General features: G+C 40.5%; 1 protein-coding gene across 1 annotated transcript in view; it reads right to left on the bottom strand.

Annotated features, from left to right (window-relative positions):
- Positions 1-2,850: 2,850 nt before the first annotated feature.
- LOC149565476 (tRNA/rRNA methyltransferase (SpoU) family protein) overlaps positions 2,851-17,106 on the bottom strand; it is a 121,220-nt gene continuing 106,964 nt past the window's right edge. Inside the window, exon 4 of the mRNA XM_089819014.1 lies at positions 2,851-3,659. Coding sequence (XP_089675140.1) covers positions 3,159-3,659 — 501 coding nt within the window. The 3' untranslated portion in view covers positions 2,851-3,158. The remainder of the gene's footprint in view (positions 3,660-17,106) is intronic.

Genomic DNA, 17,106 nt, shown 5'->3' with positions numbered 1-17,106 from the left:
CAGTTTCTTATATATTGAGTGTGATACTCACCGTTTTTTTTCATGTGTTTTCCATTTAAAAATGGCGGTGTTATATGTTGTGCTCTCACTACTTCAATGATCTACTTCTACATATGAATTAAATCGAATATATGGTAAATAATTTGTTAAGTTCAAGCTGATTCATACACTCCCTCCCCCCAAACAGCTCTAGAAGTGTTGAATGGAATATGTTGGTCTATTCTCATTACCTATGTGTCAACAACAAACTAATGAGGAAAATCTAAGGAGAAACTATGTGCAATACACCAATTTAGAAGTAAATTACACTACAACTATCAAAGCCAACCTCCAAATGCCCTATTTATCTTGTCACAAAGCTAGTTGACCCAATTCCAAGAACAAAGTAATGAGGCAAACCTACGGAGAAACTATCTACAACACAACAATTTAGAAGTAAATTACACTAAAGCTATCAAAGCCAACCTCTAAATGCCCTCTTTATCTAGTCACAAAGCTAGTTGACCCAATTCCACACATTTTCTACTTTTAACACCTCAATTTCTACCCATAATGTAGTTGTATGCAAGTCATGGGGGTTTGGAGTCAATTTCTTCTTTCACAACCTGCCAATTTTATGGTGAATGGAGGGTCGCAATACCACCTTAATGGCATGAACATCCCACTTTTGCATACACATATTATTCTTTAAATTTAGGCTATCTACTTGCAATCCCATTTATGGTTGCCCTCTTTGTTGCAATAATAGCTCTTCTCCACACAACATGGCACAAGTATGAAAACACTAATCCGCATAACACAGTGTTTTTATTGGTCTTTTTACATTTCTACAACATTGTGGAGATAGATTGAGGGCTAGACTAGTGAAATTCATGTAAATTTTTTATATGCAAATTTTGGCTTTGGTACAAATAAGTACAAACCTGTCATTATATGTGCAGAATACTGGTGTAAAATGCAATGACCTAGCTAATTTTGTTTTATTTTACTTTCTTTTTAATTTATTCTTTTGTTAAATTAAAGATGATTTTGTGTGTGTGTTTTGTAATTGTGAAGATTGCCAACATTATACATTGGCATGGTCAAATATGTTTGTAGAATTTTTGTATCCAACTAGTCAATCAAGAAAAGGTATCAATATCTAGAATAGGGTTTCCAATATTTAGTCAATAGAACTGGGAAACCCAACGGCCAACTAGTGATAGCTTTGTGGAATGTTTATGGGGGATGAATGGTTTTTAATCAACTATCATTCGCTCTTGTCCAACTACAAAGATAAACCACAACTTGCATTCAACAAGGGTTTTCACTGTTGAAATTCATATAATGCAACTCACTCTCATGGTTATAGAAGGTGGAGCTAGAGAGGCTTGAGGACTATTCTCAAAATAAGTTGCTAGGTCCACTTTGTTGCAATCCTAACACATTAAAACCATTCCACTTCTCATGTACAGATCAATACAAGATTGTTATACCTAATTGATACTATATGATAATAATTATAGATACAAACATATCATAAATTAAAATGAAACCAATTAATTCATTACTTTTAATTACTCAAACACCCAAAACTTTTAGTAATTAACAATGTAAGTATTAAGCCTTATGAATTAATCATTAAATCCATACAACATTCAACAAACTAACATGAAGAGTTAATTAATAAATCTGAAAAAAGGGTTTTAAAATATAGGTCTATGAAATCCAAATCTGCAAGAAAAAAAAGATGTCATGTTGTGTATTCCCCTTGAATAAGCATAAAGGATTTTCGAAACAGATGCTCCAGTTCATAGTTCTCACCTTCACAAGAGAATAATCTCTTACATGGATATTTTTGTGATTTACTCATGTCACCCAACTTCGAATTACTGATTGTAGCTCACAAAACAGGTGCAGGGGCACAAAGTAAATATCAAGCATATTTGAGTTTTAAATCTGAAATTTGAAATGTTAGTATGTGTGAGTTTAGAGTTTTATGTTTTAAAATAAAAGTCATTTGTTTTCATGTGTTGAAAATGTTTAGGTGGCATTCTTATAAGCCTACCCAGCATTATCCACTTTGGACTTAGTATGAGTTTATTTTAATTTGTTTTGGGTGTGTTAAAAGTCTTTAGTTTTCGAAAATGTTTTATGGGGAAAAATCAAATGAAGAAAATGATGAATATTCCTAAAGCATCATGTGTTGGCATTCAAAATGTAACTGCCACAAGAAAGCTATGATGGTTTATTGGGAGTTACATTAGAAGGATTTTCAAAAGGAGAAAGGAGATCATATTCTAAAGAGAGAATTTTTTTACGAGAGATTTTTGGGAAAAAGTGAATAGAATGAAGTCCTTGAGTTTTCCTCTAATTTTCTTGAGTTTATAGTGTTATATGGTTGTGATTGTGTAGTATTCTACATGCATTTTTCTGTTTGTGTTTAGATCTTTCTTTTGGAAGAAATCTGAAAATCAGATCTCAATATCTTAGCATTTTCTTGTTTTTTTCATTTCCTATCAACCGGAACTCTCTGTTGTTTTGAGAGTGGCCTTTGCATGGAGGTTTTCTAAAAATCCTCCAATGGTCTTTGTTGGCCATTGTAGGATCCTCTTTAGTTTCATGCATTTCTTTGTTTCTGTATTATTTTCCCATACTACATTGCAGGAAAGCCAAGTTGTAATGCAGATTTGAATGGGCAACATCTTCATGTGTTGACCCTCATTTTATTAAATTTCTATGCATTTGCTGAAATGTACATGCACGCATGTGCAACCAGAAGTTGTGTATTGATTTTCTAAAGATTTTAAAAACCCTCTGCATCGACAACAAATTAAACATGGGGAAACGAGTTGCAGCTTGATCCCACTCTTCAAAAAAATGCTGAATATATAGATGCATTAAAGGAAACCAAAACAAATTTCACACAAACCGTACAACCCTTTTACAGAGCAAGAAACCCTTGTAGACACCAATTTGATTACTCCTAACTCAATATAGCTGAACTTAACCCCACGAGAAAAGCTATTAGTGGACTGACATTTGTCTGCATGTCCTTTCTTACATATTTATAAATTTGTGCATGTCAACCAAGGTCCAAATTCATTCTCTATGTTTTTAAGCATTATCAGTAAGTAGAAAACTCTTTGGCTTCTTAGATTCAACAAGGAAAATCTGCATTATGTCCATCTTCGAAGCAGAAACAAGAAGATTCCCCCAGCGACTGACACATTGAGGGATTCAGACCCCCCTGGCATGGGTATTGCAACAAGGTTGCATAACTTTTTTGTTTGTTGAGACAGACCTTTCCCCTCACTGCCTAGTACTAGACATACTGGCGTATCTGCTAAAGAAGATACAAGTTCATGCGACAGTAGAGATATATTATTTCCATTGCAATCTTTACTCTCAGTGACCATCAAACAATTTTGAGATGATGAATGGATGACTGAAGCCTTTTCATTCTCAAGAGATAATTTTTTCCTTGAAATTTTCTCTTCACTTATTTTATGGCTAAGCTGTTGGGCTGCATACAAATGCATCTGATATTGATCTCTAAGAATCTCCAGATGACTCCAAAGGCCTGTAGCAATTGGAACCTGAAAGCATGCCCCTTGTGATGCCCGCAGGGCTTTCTCATTAAATGGATCACAGCAACCGGGCAATAGGAAAACTCCATCCTGCATTCATCATGACAATGCAAAATTGAAGGGTACACAAGAAATATTAGTTCCTGAAGTATATTGTGTGAACACAAACAGAAAATCAAAGACTACAATTATTTTGAAATGATACGACAGGGAATGGACACATGGTTTTTGAAGCAAACTTTTCAGGAAGGAAAAAGGAGCATTTTCAAGTGAAGATTATAGAAGCAAAACATTTATGCAAAACACAAACCTCAAATGCAGATGGAAGTGTTTGTCATGGTAGAAAATATTCATAGCTGGTAAGCTATCCAGACTTCCAATCGCACCTTGACTGCCAAAACGCTTTCCAGTGTCTTTGGCACCATAAGAATTTATTTTTTAAACTTCTCAAACTACCATTCTATCAGGCATTAAGAGAAGCTATTAACAAATGTACCGCCCACAAAATATCCACTCACTGAAGAATCAAACAAAATCTTAAGATAATGTACCTACCAGATAATGTTTCACCATAAAGTTTTTAGCACCTAGTGAATGCATTCGCTACTATATTACAATAATATTCTTAATTGTTGACAACGACATAAAATAAGTAGACCACCACCTTTTTTTAATCTGAAAAAAAGATGATAGTATTGATAAAAATAATTGGGCAGCTTTTAGAAAAAAGCCAACACCAAGAGAGGAATGATGAGAGGCAAACAAGCATACACAACCACACCCTAAGCAACAATTTAGAAATCAAAACAAGGCTACCAGCATGCAAAATAAGTAATAGTCACGCATAACATCATGACAGCAGCTCTTATACAATACAGATCTGAAAACACTATACTTCACATTACAAAGACTAAAGGAAGCAGTTGTGTTGTTTGAAAAGCAAAGAACCCCTTCAGATAGCCACGCAAGACCTCATTAAGACACAGTGGAAAAAAATTGGTCGAGTTCCAGCCCCTCTGTGCATTAGACCTCACTTTGCCCATCATCTATAACCAATCTAAGAAATATTTAAAGAGCTCCCTCTTGGTCAGAACTGCCTAATTGTTTTTCCTAATTATTTCCCATGCTCCTATCAAATGCTAGTAGTTCCAAAAGTCCATGAAAATTTTAAGTTTGCAAAGGTTTTGGTCATTTTCCTCAGTTTTTACAAAGTTGCAGACTTTGAGAGGACCACAAAATTTCTTCCAATCATCTAGCATCTTGCTTTCAAAGCCGGTCCCACACGGAAATCTAGCTAAGTCTATCAGACTCATTGTCCCTCTCCTCTTCCTTATATCTCCTTGTCCCAACCTCTCATCCTCTTCTACTTCCCAGTATCCATCCATTACCAACTTCTGATCAAGTTTCATGTTCTTTGTGAACTTTAGTGTTTGTCTGAATTTCTTCCATACGCAACTTCCCATCCTCTTCCACATCTATGCATTCTCCTGTTCACTCATTCCTTCCCTCTCTTCTCTTTTTTGTGCAGTTGTGGAGTTCATCCAGACTTCTCCTATTCCCTTCTTCCTCCCAACCCCTAATCATTCTCCATTCCCAATTCCTACAACCCTACCTTCCAATTCCGTTTTTCTGGAATTGTTGCACATCCAGACTTTCTCTAGTCCTACTTCCATTTCCGATCCTTCCAGTTTGGCATTGAATTCCAACAAAGTATTTCTATGCTTTCATTGTTTGTCTCTTCCTGTGTTAAGTTCAAGCCGACTTTCAGACTTCCATTATTCAATTCCACCCAAGCATCCTATCCTAATCTCCAGTTCAGCATCTTTTTCCCACAATTCTTCCAAATCATGTTACTTTCTCATTTTTATGCATTTGTGGAGTTTCAATTGACACCTCCGATCCTGCAACTCCCATCTTTTCCCACATTCCCTCCACAATGCTTTTCTTAAAAGCTTTCTATGGACATTTGAACTTCCATTGCAAAGTCTTATTTTGACCTTTGGTTCTGCATCTTTTCCCCCCCATGTTTTCCCAAATCAATTCATTTGCTCAATTTTCATCCATTTGCAAAGTTTCAACAGACTTCCACATTTTCATCCCCATGTCCTCACCTCAAATCACACAATGATACCTTGCATCTCCCATCCTTCCATCTTTTCCCACATTCCCTCTGTCATTCACTCTATCTTCCCAAAACACCATCAATAACTACATTTGACAGCTGCAACTACTTTGACAGGATTTTCCTACCTAAAAATCACAAAGTTGCATGCATATGGATACAGATACAAACACGGGTACGGTATTGGAAACGGATACAACCTTCCCTTGACAACCCCAATATGGATACGGTTGGACGTATATTTAACACAATTCTCTAACTTATTAGATGATATTTTCGTTACTTCAAAAGAAATGTAGACATATAATTGCTACATACATAATTATAAGTTGCTTTAAATATTTACAATATTTTTAAAATGGTAGAGATGCTTTGGAAGATAACCCAAAAAATGGCTAGCTGAAATAGAAAAACATTTCACTTATCTTCCTCATTTGGAGTGGGTTGTTTGTTATACCAACCGAAAAATGGGGATTGAAGCTTGTTTTAAATTAAGAAAGATTTATGTCAAATTTTTCAAAAATCAAATCACATCGTATTTGGCATAGTCATAAAGTTAAAGATTTTTTGGGCACATGAGGTTATAGTAAGGATTTGATAAATGTTACATGTCACATCCCTCTTGTCTACTGAAACTTTATTTATTTCTGATTTGTTACCATAGATATTTATATTTCATGTATTTCATCGGAACAATAGTTCAGTGTAATGTCCCATTTCTAGTGTTCACAACACGATGTTGTCATTGGCCTATTTCCCAATGATCTTGTAGGGTAACCAAGACAAAAAAAAAAGGGGGACTTAGAAGCCATTTGGCTTAAGTAGTTTTTGTTGTGGGTTCATTCTGAGGTGATCTTAGACAATTCAAGGATACTTACAATTTATAATAAGTCATTATAGGCATGCTCGATTTCCAGTTGCAATGACAAGTCGATGGTAAATTAGTAATATCGACAAGATCAATCATTCATCATTGATATAATTTATTATGCATTAATAAAGTTATTTAATAGAGAGTTAAATAAAATTATTTAACTTTATTAATGCAGCATATAGTTTGTGGGAAATATTTAATTATCCCCGTTTATTCTATAATACATTGGAAGCAGAAATAAAAGTTATTGGGCACTGAACTAAAGAAAAGGCATTTATATGGCTGAAATATTAAACAAAAAGCAGACACGAGAAAAGAGGAGCAAAAAAGCAAAAATCCCGACATTATAGGTAAGGGGAAAAAGTGATTTTGTTTATCCCACATTGTCGAGGTGAGTGGTTGAGCTCTTAGAAAGCGTTATAAAAGACTGTAATGTCCCCACTTTAGCAGTCGACCAAGTGTGTGCGCATTAGCCTAGTTCTACATGGTCTTGAGGGCTAACGAAGGGTTTAAAGAGATCTTAGAGTGTTTTGGCCTAGTCATCTCCATTTGGGCCAAACCGGAGTTGATTTACTTAGTCTCATGCATACTTACTATTTCTAGTAAGTCAGTAAGTCAGCAGGACACAAGGGAGGCTAGTTTTGGTGATTGGATTTGATACCCGATAGCTAATATATTTTTATGCCTGAAGTATTATTAAAGTAAGATTTAATTTATTTGTAAAATATTAAAGTATTACTTTAATATTAAATTTTGTGGGAATGTGTGCAAATCAAAGGGGGTGCCTAAGGGAGACATAAGTGATTATTTTAATATGTTTTATATTGCACATCTTTTATCTTGCTCATGTGAGTTGAATCGACCCTTGGAGAAAGAATAAAAGGGAGCATTAGTGGCTTCATTTGATAGGTTGAATATGAGAAGAAAATTGATGTGTGAGTTGCAGATTTGTTCTTGGCATTAGAGGACGTCTATCCTCTCTTGTGACATTCTAGACGTCATTCCCTTGGGGTTTGACCTTTGGAAATTCATTGCTATCAGCTTCATTAACAGGCAGATTGGTCGCATTTCCAGCTACATGCGGATTGGGTGTTGGCTCATATCATTCCCGCTTCTTGTCCGATGCTTATGCCATTCTGAAGGGATGATTTTATGAGGGTCTTGGACTAATTGAAGGCAGATTTTACTATAGCAGCACTGTAGTGCAGCACTATTCGCGTTACTATAGCGTGACACTATTCACATCAGTATGGCACGGCACTGTTCATGTTACTATAGCAATAAGATGGGAAGTCATTACTAGAATATTATATGATATAATGCTGGAGTAATTAGTGAGTTGAAAAGTCTGCTATGTATTTGATTTTATTAGTTTGAAAATTAAAATTATTTCAGCCGTAGTTCAATCTTCAGTTTGCATATTATTTTTAATTCTTTCTTGTTCATGTTATTTGGTTTCAAATCTATGCAAAGACTTAAAAACAAACAAAAATTGTATTTCCGGAGCCATAAAGGGGTTTAAACATTTAATGGAGAAATTAAAAATTGGATGCGAACTGTTTGACAAAATTCCTATCAGCAGCTGTTTAGTTTTTGGGCATTTCCAGGGTGCCCATTACAGTGGTATTAGAGCCTTAAATCTTGCCATCTTGTGGAGGCCTTATAGGGAATTTGGAACTGCCAGATAGAGGGAAAAGTGTTTGACGAAATGTCAAGACACTAAAGTCAAAAATAAAACAGGTTTAGAACGTATGTTTGAGCATGCAACAGAGGCCATTAACTTTCACCATACTAGAGCAAGACAACAAAGATTCAGACTCACAGAGCGAGCAGTCTAGTTCATTCGTGCAGGTGGACATAGAATCCAGTCATACAAACACAGAGTAGATATTCTTTGAACAAGACGGCAGTATGGGTGACCAAGATGATAGGAATATAGGACTAAGCAAAGGCAAGAATGTCGGTCCAAATCAAGAGGAGGTAATGTTCAGACGATTACTGGGTACGTTAGAGCAAGGGCAGCGTATGCAACAGGAGCAAAATAGGCAAATGGATATGATGTTGTAGCTTATGGCTAGACAGATGGACATCAATATTAATCCAGGTGATGCAAACAATGGAAATGGGGGCAATGATAATAATGGAGGTCAAAGCAACAACAATGGTCCTAGGAATAACATTAATGGTAATAATAATGGGCATGACAACAATGGGAATGACGCTGATAACTTTAGACACGTTGTACACCCAACTCGGACAGCAAACTTGAGACCTCTTCTACCCACATTCTCACCCAGAAATCCGATTCAACCAGTAAACAAACCACAGATTACTGAGTTACAGGATCAATTCAAGAGGGATTGGGAGGTTAGTGGACCGGAGTTTCAAGCGAATATTTCCCTCAAAGATTATATGGATTTGAGGATGAGACACATACCTAGTGCAGGAGGGAGAAATCAAAACTTTGAGCTGAGAAAGAAAGTTGGAAAACTTTCTTTACCTTATTATGATACCTCAGGGAAGATGACTGCACAAGCTTGGGTGCAGAAGGTAGATACATACTTCCAGCTGAATCCAATGTCTGAGTAGGAGGCTATCAAGTATGCAGTTGTTCATTTGGATGGTCCAGCGCATGAGTGGTGGCACCATGGCATGATGATCTTGGGGTAGAATCAAATCACATCTTACGAGTTCACTAAGAGATTCATATAGAGATTTGGTACCAAAGATCCCGAGTTATAGTGTAAAGAGTTGGCATAGCTCAAGCAGTGGGGATTAGTTGAGACATACATCAGTGAATTTCAGAAGTTAGCTGTTGATATTTTGTTTACCGTTCAGGTAAAATAAATGAACGCATACAAACAATGAAACAGAATAGCAGAATTATATTCGCATATGCCAGACATACATTATGCTTGATTGTGATGTCCCCAGAGTGGGCCCCTAACGGAAGGTGACGTAGGTCTGTCCGTGCGGTTTGTCGCTACCACATGTCCGGGGTCCTCGCCAGCGAGGCTATGCTGGGGTTGCCCCCTTAACGCAGGGAGGTGCCGTTTACTAACAGTCCGGGCTTTTGGTACAACGGTTACTAACTTGGTATCAGAGCCGGAGGTCTCGAGGTCGAGACCCGCGGAGCGTGGTGGGCTGTGATGTCCCCAGAGTGGGCCCCTAACGGAAGGTGACGTAGGTCTGTCCGTGCGGTTTGTCGCTACCACGTGTCCGGGGTCCTCGCCAGCGAGGCTATCCTGGGGTTGCCCCCTTAACGCAGGGAGGTGCCGTTTACTAACAGTCCAGGCTTTTGGTACAACGGTTACTAACTAAACCGTTGTACCAAAAGCCCGGACTGTTAGTAAACGGCACCTCCCTGCGTTAAGGGGGCAACCCCAGGATAGCCTCGCTGGCGAGGACCCCGGACACGTGGTAGCGACAAACCGCACGGACAGACCTACGTCACCTTCCGTTAGGGGCCCACTCTGGGGACATCACAGCCCACCACGCTCCGCGGGTCTCGACCTCGAGACCTCCGGCTCTGATACCAAGTTAGTAACCGTTGTACCAAAAGCCCGGACTGTTAGTAAACGGCACCTCCCTGCGTTAAGGGGGCAACCCCAGGATAGCCTCGCTGGCGAGGACCCCGGACACGTGGTAGCGACAAACCGCACGGACAGACCTACGTCACCTTCCGTTAGGGGCCCACTCTGGGGACATCACATTGATAAGATCAATGATGAATGATAGATCATAATAATTTACAATGATCCCAGACGGGATATAAATACTATCCGCCGAACCTTCCCGAAGGAGTCCGTCGGCCACAAACATTATATCCACTACAAACTATTTACCCGTCGGCTACAAAATACAAAATACCGACGACAATCATTCCGTCGGCTACAGAAACACCGCCGGGACCATCCAGTCGGCTGACACCATCCCCCTCAAAAAGAAAAGTCATCTCCGGACGACAATTACAAAATATCTGAAACAAAGTAACAAACAAAATACATTAATGGACTAATTACAACCAGATAAATCTGCTTCTGACACACCACTGTCACTTTGTCCCGTGCCTGTACCCTCTGCTAACACAACACTCTGCCTCCTCAATGAAGTTGACCTTGATAGCCACCTGTGCTGCTTTCTCTGTTTTCAATTCCTCGGTACCCTGAGCCAAGTGTCGTTGCACTACCTCCAACTGGATGATTAGCTCCTCCCGAGCTCTCTACGCATCCACCAAGACAGCCTCCCGACCAACACCTACTCCCAATGCCTCTGGTAACAAAAAGTCCATGCCTGCAGCAACTTCAACTCTTCTCAATTGGTCAGACTCCCACGACTAATATCCGCAACGACTGGGGGTCCACCGGCGGGGTCCTAGGGCAATTTGATTCTGTCGTCATTTTTTTTTTTTTTTTTTTTTTTTTTAAGAAAACCCCTCAGACCCATCTGTTACACAAACTCAACAATCTCTCCTCACTCCAACAATCTTTGGCTGAAACAACTCCTCCGGCAATGAGAAGCTCAATAATTCTTCCAGCAATGAAAATAATCAAACAATCTATTCCTTCCGAAATTGCTTGTTGCAAATTGCGTTAAATCCGAGCTTCTCCAGAAACCGCCGAGCTAACGTGCCTAGAAAAAAATGCAAAGCTGCGGGGCAATCTGTGGGAAAATGCGAAAAGACTCGCTGAGAGATGTGGACAAACTCTGTCGGCGCTCGATGAAGAACTTCGCGAGAAAAGGCACACCCCACGGACAAGAAAGGTCTTCGCAAGAAGATAATAGACAGATCATAGACGATCGCCCACGGAAAAATGGAAGCCCCGCAGAAAAAATCACTACCAAAAAATATTTACAAACTCCCGCGACAGGACAAACTCCTGAGATTTGAGACCCGCCGGTATATATAAAACCAAAAAAAAAGGCTCACGGATGAAATTATTTAAGGCGAAGATTTGGCAAGATGACCCCGCGGACCAGACAAGCCCGCGGAAAGAGGACCTCCGGACAGGCTGCCCCGGACAGGTGCTCGCAGAGCACCTCCTGCGGAAGAGGTTTGCGGAACACCTCCTACGGACAAGTGCCCACGGGGCACCTCCCGCGGAGGAGGTCCGCGGAACACCTCCCACGGCCAGGTGCCCGCGAGGCACCTCCCGCGGAGGCTCCTCTCTTTTTTTTTCTTTTTTTTTCAAAAAAAAAAATTTCTTTTTTTTTCAAAAAAAAAAATTTTCTTTTTTTTTTTCAAAATATTTTTTTTCATTTTTTTTCATTTTTTTTTTTTTTTTTAAATTCAAAAATAAAATAAAATAGAAAGACAACACCTCAATTTTGCCTCCAGGCGTCGCCATTCTGCAACGACAACGGAGTCAGCTGGCCATTCTGTGACAGTGACGGAGTCTTCTTGGCACCATATATTTGCAATTTAAATCCGTTGACTACCGGAGGCACCTCTTGCTCCTCCAATGTCTCCAATTTTATCACCCGATTGTCGCTGACCTCCTGGGTCTGATATGGTCCAACCCATCTTGCCTTAAACCTTTCTTGTTTGATTTCATCCTGATCGTCGTACTTGAGTACCAACTGCCCCAGATGAAACCTACTGAGTTTGTCATGCCACGCCTTATGTCTGTTCTGTGTTACCTCTGTCGCCCACTATGCCTGCAATCGTCGCGCATCTAGCTTATTTCCTTGTTGTCGGTACCCTTCAAGTAATTTTATGGTGCACTGCGTTCTTTTCCTCCTGTGCGGTCCGTTCACTGTGTACCGAATGGTGGGATCTTTCTTTTTTCTGGGTTTGGACTGTATGTTCTTCCCCTCAGCTTCAATCATAACCGCCTTTCTTTCTTCCGCTGCTCTGTATTCCTTCAAACACTCATTTTCCTCTTTTTTCTCACCTTCGTCGACCCTTAGCATATTACAACTCGGAAATAATTCGTAGTCTTCTATCTGCCAGTGGTAAAGGCCATTCACCGAGTCCAGGTCGTTGTCATTCAATCCTCCGTCAAGTCTCAATACTCCTCTTTCGTCTGGTTCCATTCTCCTCTTTCCTTCGTCATCACTCTCGCCTTCACTTTCAAAATCTGACAATGTTGCCTCCTCGCCGACCATTTGCGTATGTAGGTCAATTGTGAATATTTTGCCTCCGCCCTCCATTGATAGGGTATTTCGTTTCTAATCATGTTTTACTTTAGCTTGCACCAACCAATCCCATCCCAAAATAGCATCATATCCTTTTCTTTTCAATGGAATAACCACAAAATCCAATAAAAATGGTCGCGTTCCAATAGTTACCAGTTGCGCCTTCAAGATTCCCAACGGTTTGATTCCATGTTGGTCTGCCGTGAGCAACTAGAATGCCGATGGCCATAAGGTCGGCTTTCCCAACTTCTTCCAGGTATCCTCCGGTAACACATTCATGCTGGACCCTCCGTCAACAATTGTGTTTGTCAGAACCTTTCCCAAAATTCCCATCTCGACGACCACTGGATGCCTTCCCGTTGTGAGAGCCAGAAGCATTGGGTTTGTTGCCGCTATTGCACTACTATCCCTTCCCGTGTCCTCCGTTGCTTTTAGAAATGGTGCATGATTTAGAATGGCCGTCCGTAACTGGGGCATTGTGAGGAGGTGGTCACTTATCTTGACCGGTACCTCCGTTTGTAAGATCTGTCGTACAATATTTTTGTTCTGCGAAGTTTCTTGCCAAGGTGCCGGTGATGTCCTTCAACTGAGATGTCCCCGCTGATGATGCCTTTACAATTTCCGCCTGTGCTTTCCCCGATTTTCTCTTTTCCTCCGCTTGCCTCCGTGTAATTGCCAGAACCTCCTTTACATCTGTGCCGACAGTGATCAAGTTTACTCCAGACTTTGGACACTTGGAATCTTCGTGATCGCCGAGTCCGCACCATCTGCACAGTAGTTTGGGTGTGTTTGCCGTTGTACAATCCCGCACAAAATGACCCCACAAATTACATGCTCAGCATTGAACGATCAGCCGTCCGTTTGCATCATACTGGATTCGACTTCGGCTCCCATTATTATTATTCATATTGTTGGTATTTTGCCCTCTGCTATTATTCCTGTATCTGCCGAATGTGGCACCTGTACTATTCGTATTTCCGCTACTACCCGACGGGGAAGCCTACTGTGTAAGAAACACTTGCGGAGATCCTCTTGTCTTCATGTTAAAGGGGCACTCTTTTGTCGAATGGCCCATGATTTGACAAATGTCGCAGAATTGATTCTTTGGACAGGATCCCTTAGTATGACCTTCGGTCTTGCACTCCATGCACCACAACTCACTGCTTTTTGATTCCTTCTGCATGTTTTTAAACTCCATCATGCGGATCATGTCCTTCTGTAAAGCGCGGACCTTCTTGCTACTGCCTTCATCGTCACTGCTATCTTCTCCGGCAGGCTCGTCGTCATCAAAATCAAATGAGCTCTTCTTCTTCTTTGTTTTCTGCTCACTTTCAAGGTCCAATGCTCTGTTATAAGCTTTTGTGTATGACGACGGTAACACAATTTTCATTTTCCTCTGCAACTTCGAGCGTAGGCCTTCCACAAACCATCTTTTCTGAAGTCCGTCTGCCGGCTTACTTTCCATTTTGTTTATCAAGTCTTTTAATTTCCTGGCGTAAACGAGGACGGTTTCGTTCTTCCCCTGCTTAGTATTGAAAATCTCTACTACAATTTCATTATCATCCTGCAACAGTTTAAATTCTGCCAAAAACTCCTTTTTAATGTTATCCCAACTATTTAGCTTTTGTGGATCCGTATCCGAAAACCAATCAATCGCCACACCCCGTAGGGTTGCCGAAAATTGCCTGACCCATTCGTTGGCATCTGTGATTCCATTTGCCCGCCAGATCGTCTCACATGTCTTACAATGTCGGATGAGATCGACTGTACCATCGCCCTCAAACTTCGGCAACTTTTCTTTGGGTCCCGCCATCACAACTGAATTTGGTAGAGAGGCGTTACTGGGTCCTAAAACACTGGCACTGTTTACTCCAACACCAGAGGTCTGCACTCCCGCACCGGTGGTTTGCACTCCCACACCGGAGGTCTCAACAGCTGCGAACCTTGGTGAAGAAGAAGGATCTTCTGAAGTTGTCTCCTGTGGAAGTGTATCTCAGAGGAAGAGGTCACTCCACGCTCGTGCTCCCTCGGCACTCCAAGCCGAGCGAGTTGATGCTCTTCCGTCTGAATTCTCTTCCCTCGGCGAACACAATTTCAAGAACGCCTCCTGTGCTTCTTCCACCAACTCCACCCGCTGTCAAGTCTCCTCCAGCAATTCCTCCGCACTTCGGTTTCCGTCGGCAATCTTCTGGAATCTCCTCCGACGCTCTACCTGCTGTGCCAGAATTAAATTAGCTTGAGCTGCGGGAATCTCATCTTTATCCTTCACCGTGTTCTTATTTTTATTCAACAGATTCGGCATTTAATTTCCATCCGCCTGCCTGCGTACCAGGTCCATCGGGCAACAACGCCAAATGTTTACCGTACAGGTAAAGTAAATGAACGCATACAGACAATGGAACAGAATAGCAGAATTATATTCGCATATGCCAAACATACATTATGCTTGATAAGATCAATGATGAATGATAGATCATAATAATTTACAATGATCCCAGACAGGATATAAATACTATCCGTCGAACCTTCCCGAAGGAGTCCGTCGGCCACAAATATTATATCTGCTACAAACTATTTACCTGCCGGCTACAAAATACAAAACACCAACGACAATCATTCTGTCGGCTACAAAAACACCACCGGGACCATCCAGTCGACTGACATATTTCAGAGAGGAGATTAATAGTGCTATTTATGGATGGACTCTTAGATCCCTTAATGGGTTGGGTCAAGGGGCATGACCCGACTACGTTACAAGAGGCAACTAAGAAGGCTCATGACTTAGCACCTTCTTTTAAGAGCAGATTTCAGCCTAGGGATTCACATACGAAGAAGGATAAGGATAAGGACAAAAAATCTTTTTACCAGGATGCACAGCCAAAAGGGGATAATAGGAAGTTGGATAATGACACCCTGAATGAGTTGAGGAGGAAGAAGTTGTGTTTTCATTCTAGAGAGCCTTGGGACTCATCTCATAAGTGCCCTCTCAAGGCTAAGGCAAATCAAATGGAGTATTTTTCAGCGGAGGAGTCACAATCAAAAGGGGAGGATCAGCACTCTAATTCGGATGAGAGTAGCACTCCAGAGGAGAACATCATTCCTAAGGATGATAGGTAGTTGGCACGATTGACAGGGGCTCAAAAGGCAATCACATTTAGGGTCAAGGGTACTATCCAAGGGCAGAAAGTGATCTCTCTCATTGACACTGGAGCTACAAATAACTTCATAGATGCATGATTAGTAGCCACGAGAGGTTTACAGATTGAGGAGCATGTTGGGTTTAGAGTCATGGTAGCTAATGGTGACAAATTATTATGCACTCAGAAGATATCTAATCTTCACATCAAGTTTGGAAATGGCTATGAGTTAGAGGATGAGTTCTATGTAGTAGACATGGGAGACTATGATGTCATCCTCGGCATGACATGGATGGCCTCGCTAGTTGAGTTCACACATAACCTAACAAAATTGGAGATGAGATTCCAGCATGAGGGCAGAACTATTGTACTCAGAGGACTTTCGGATGGGAGTTGCAGAGTAGTCTCCTTGAGGAGAATGCAAAGACTTTTTTGGCATAATGACATAGAATGGGCAGCAAAATGTTTTATTATGCCAGCTACACAGGAGCCACAAATAAAGAGTCATCCACCAGATATCCAGGAAATACTTGAGAGGCATGCCAAAGTATTTAGCGATATTCCACATGGGGTTCCTCTTGACAAGGGAATAGAGCATGTTATTGAGCTCGAGGAGGGAGCCAAACCAATCATGATTACCCCCTATCATCATCCTAAGAACACAAAGATGAGATAAAGAAGGCAATTAAGGAGCTATTCAAGATGGGGCACATTAGGTATAGCAAAAGCCCTTTTGCTTCGGCAGTAGTTCTAGTGAAGAAGAAGGATGGAATGATGCGCATGTGCATCCATTACAGGGCACTAAATAAGAAAACAATTAAAAACAGATATCCCATTCCTAGGATTGATGAGCTGATTGATGAGTTGCATGGTGCACGCTTCTTCACCAAAATCGATTTACGATCCGGATACCACCAAATCAAGATGAGAGCAGAGGACGTCAAGAAGACAGCCTTCCCATGTCACTATGGCCATTTCGAATTTACGGTTATGCCATTTGGACTAACCAATGCACCTACCACATTTCAAAGTTGTATGAACTAGGTGTTCAAGGGGCAATTAAGGAGATTCGTCTCGATCTTCTTTGATGACATCTTGGTCTTCGTGTCATGTTCCCACTCTAGATTAACTTAGAAAATGTGAATAATAACTTAGCAAGCAATTGCCTTGATATTATGATAGATATGAATTACTTGAATAAGAGAATTGGATAATGTTCCTGATTTAACAAAGGACTTATACTATCATGCGATGGAGTATTCTATT

The sequence above is a fragment of the Cupressus sempervirens genome, chromosome 3 (genome assembly GCF_028749045.1).
Source record: "Cupressus sempervirens isolate cs-2001-9-10 chromosome 3, ASM2874904v1, whole genome shotgun sequence".
Classification (NCBI taxonomy): Eukaryota; Viridiplantae; Streptophyta; class Pinopsida; order Cupressales; family Cupressaceae; genus Cupressus; species Cupressus sempervirens.
Note: the sequence above shows the minus strand (reverse complement) of the source record. Positions and strands in the feature narration are given on the sequence as shown.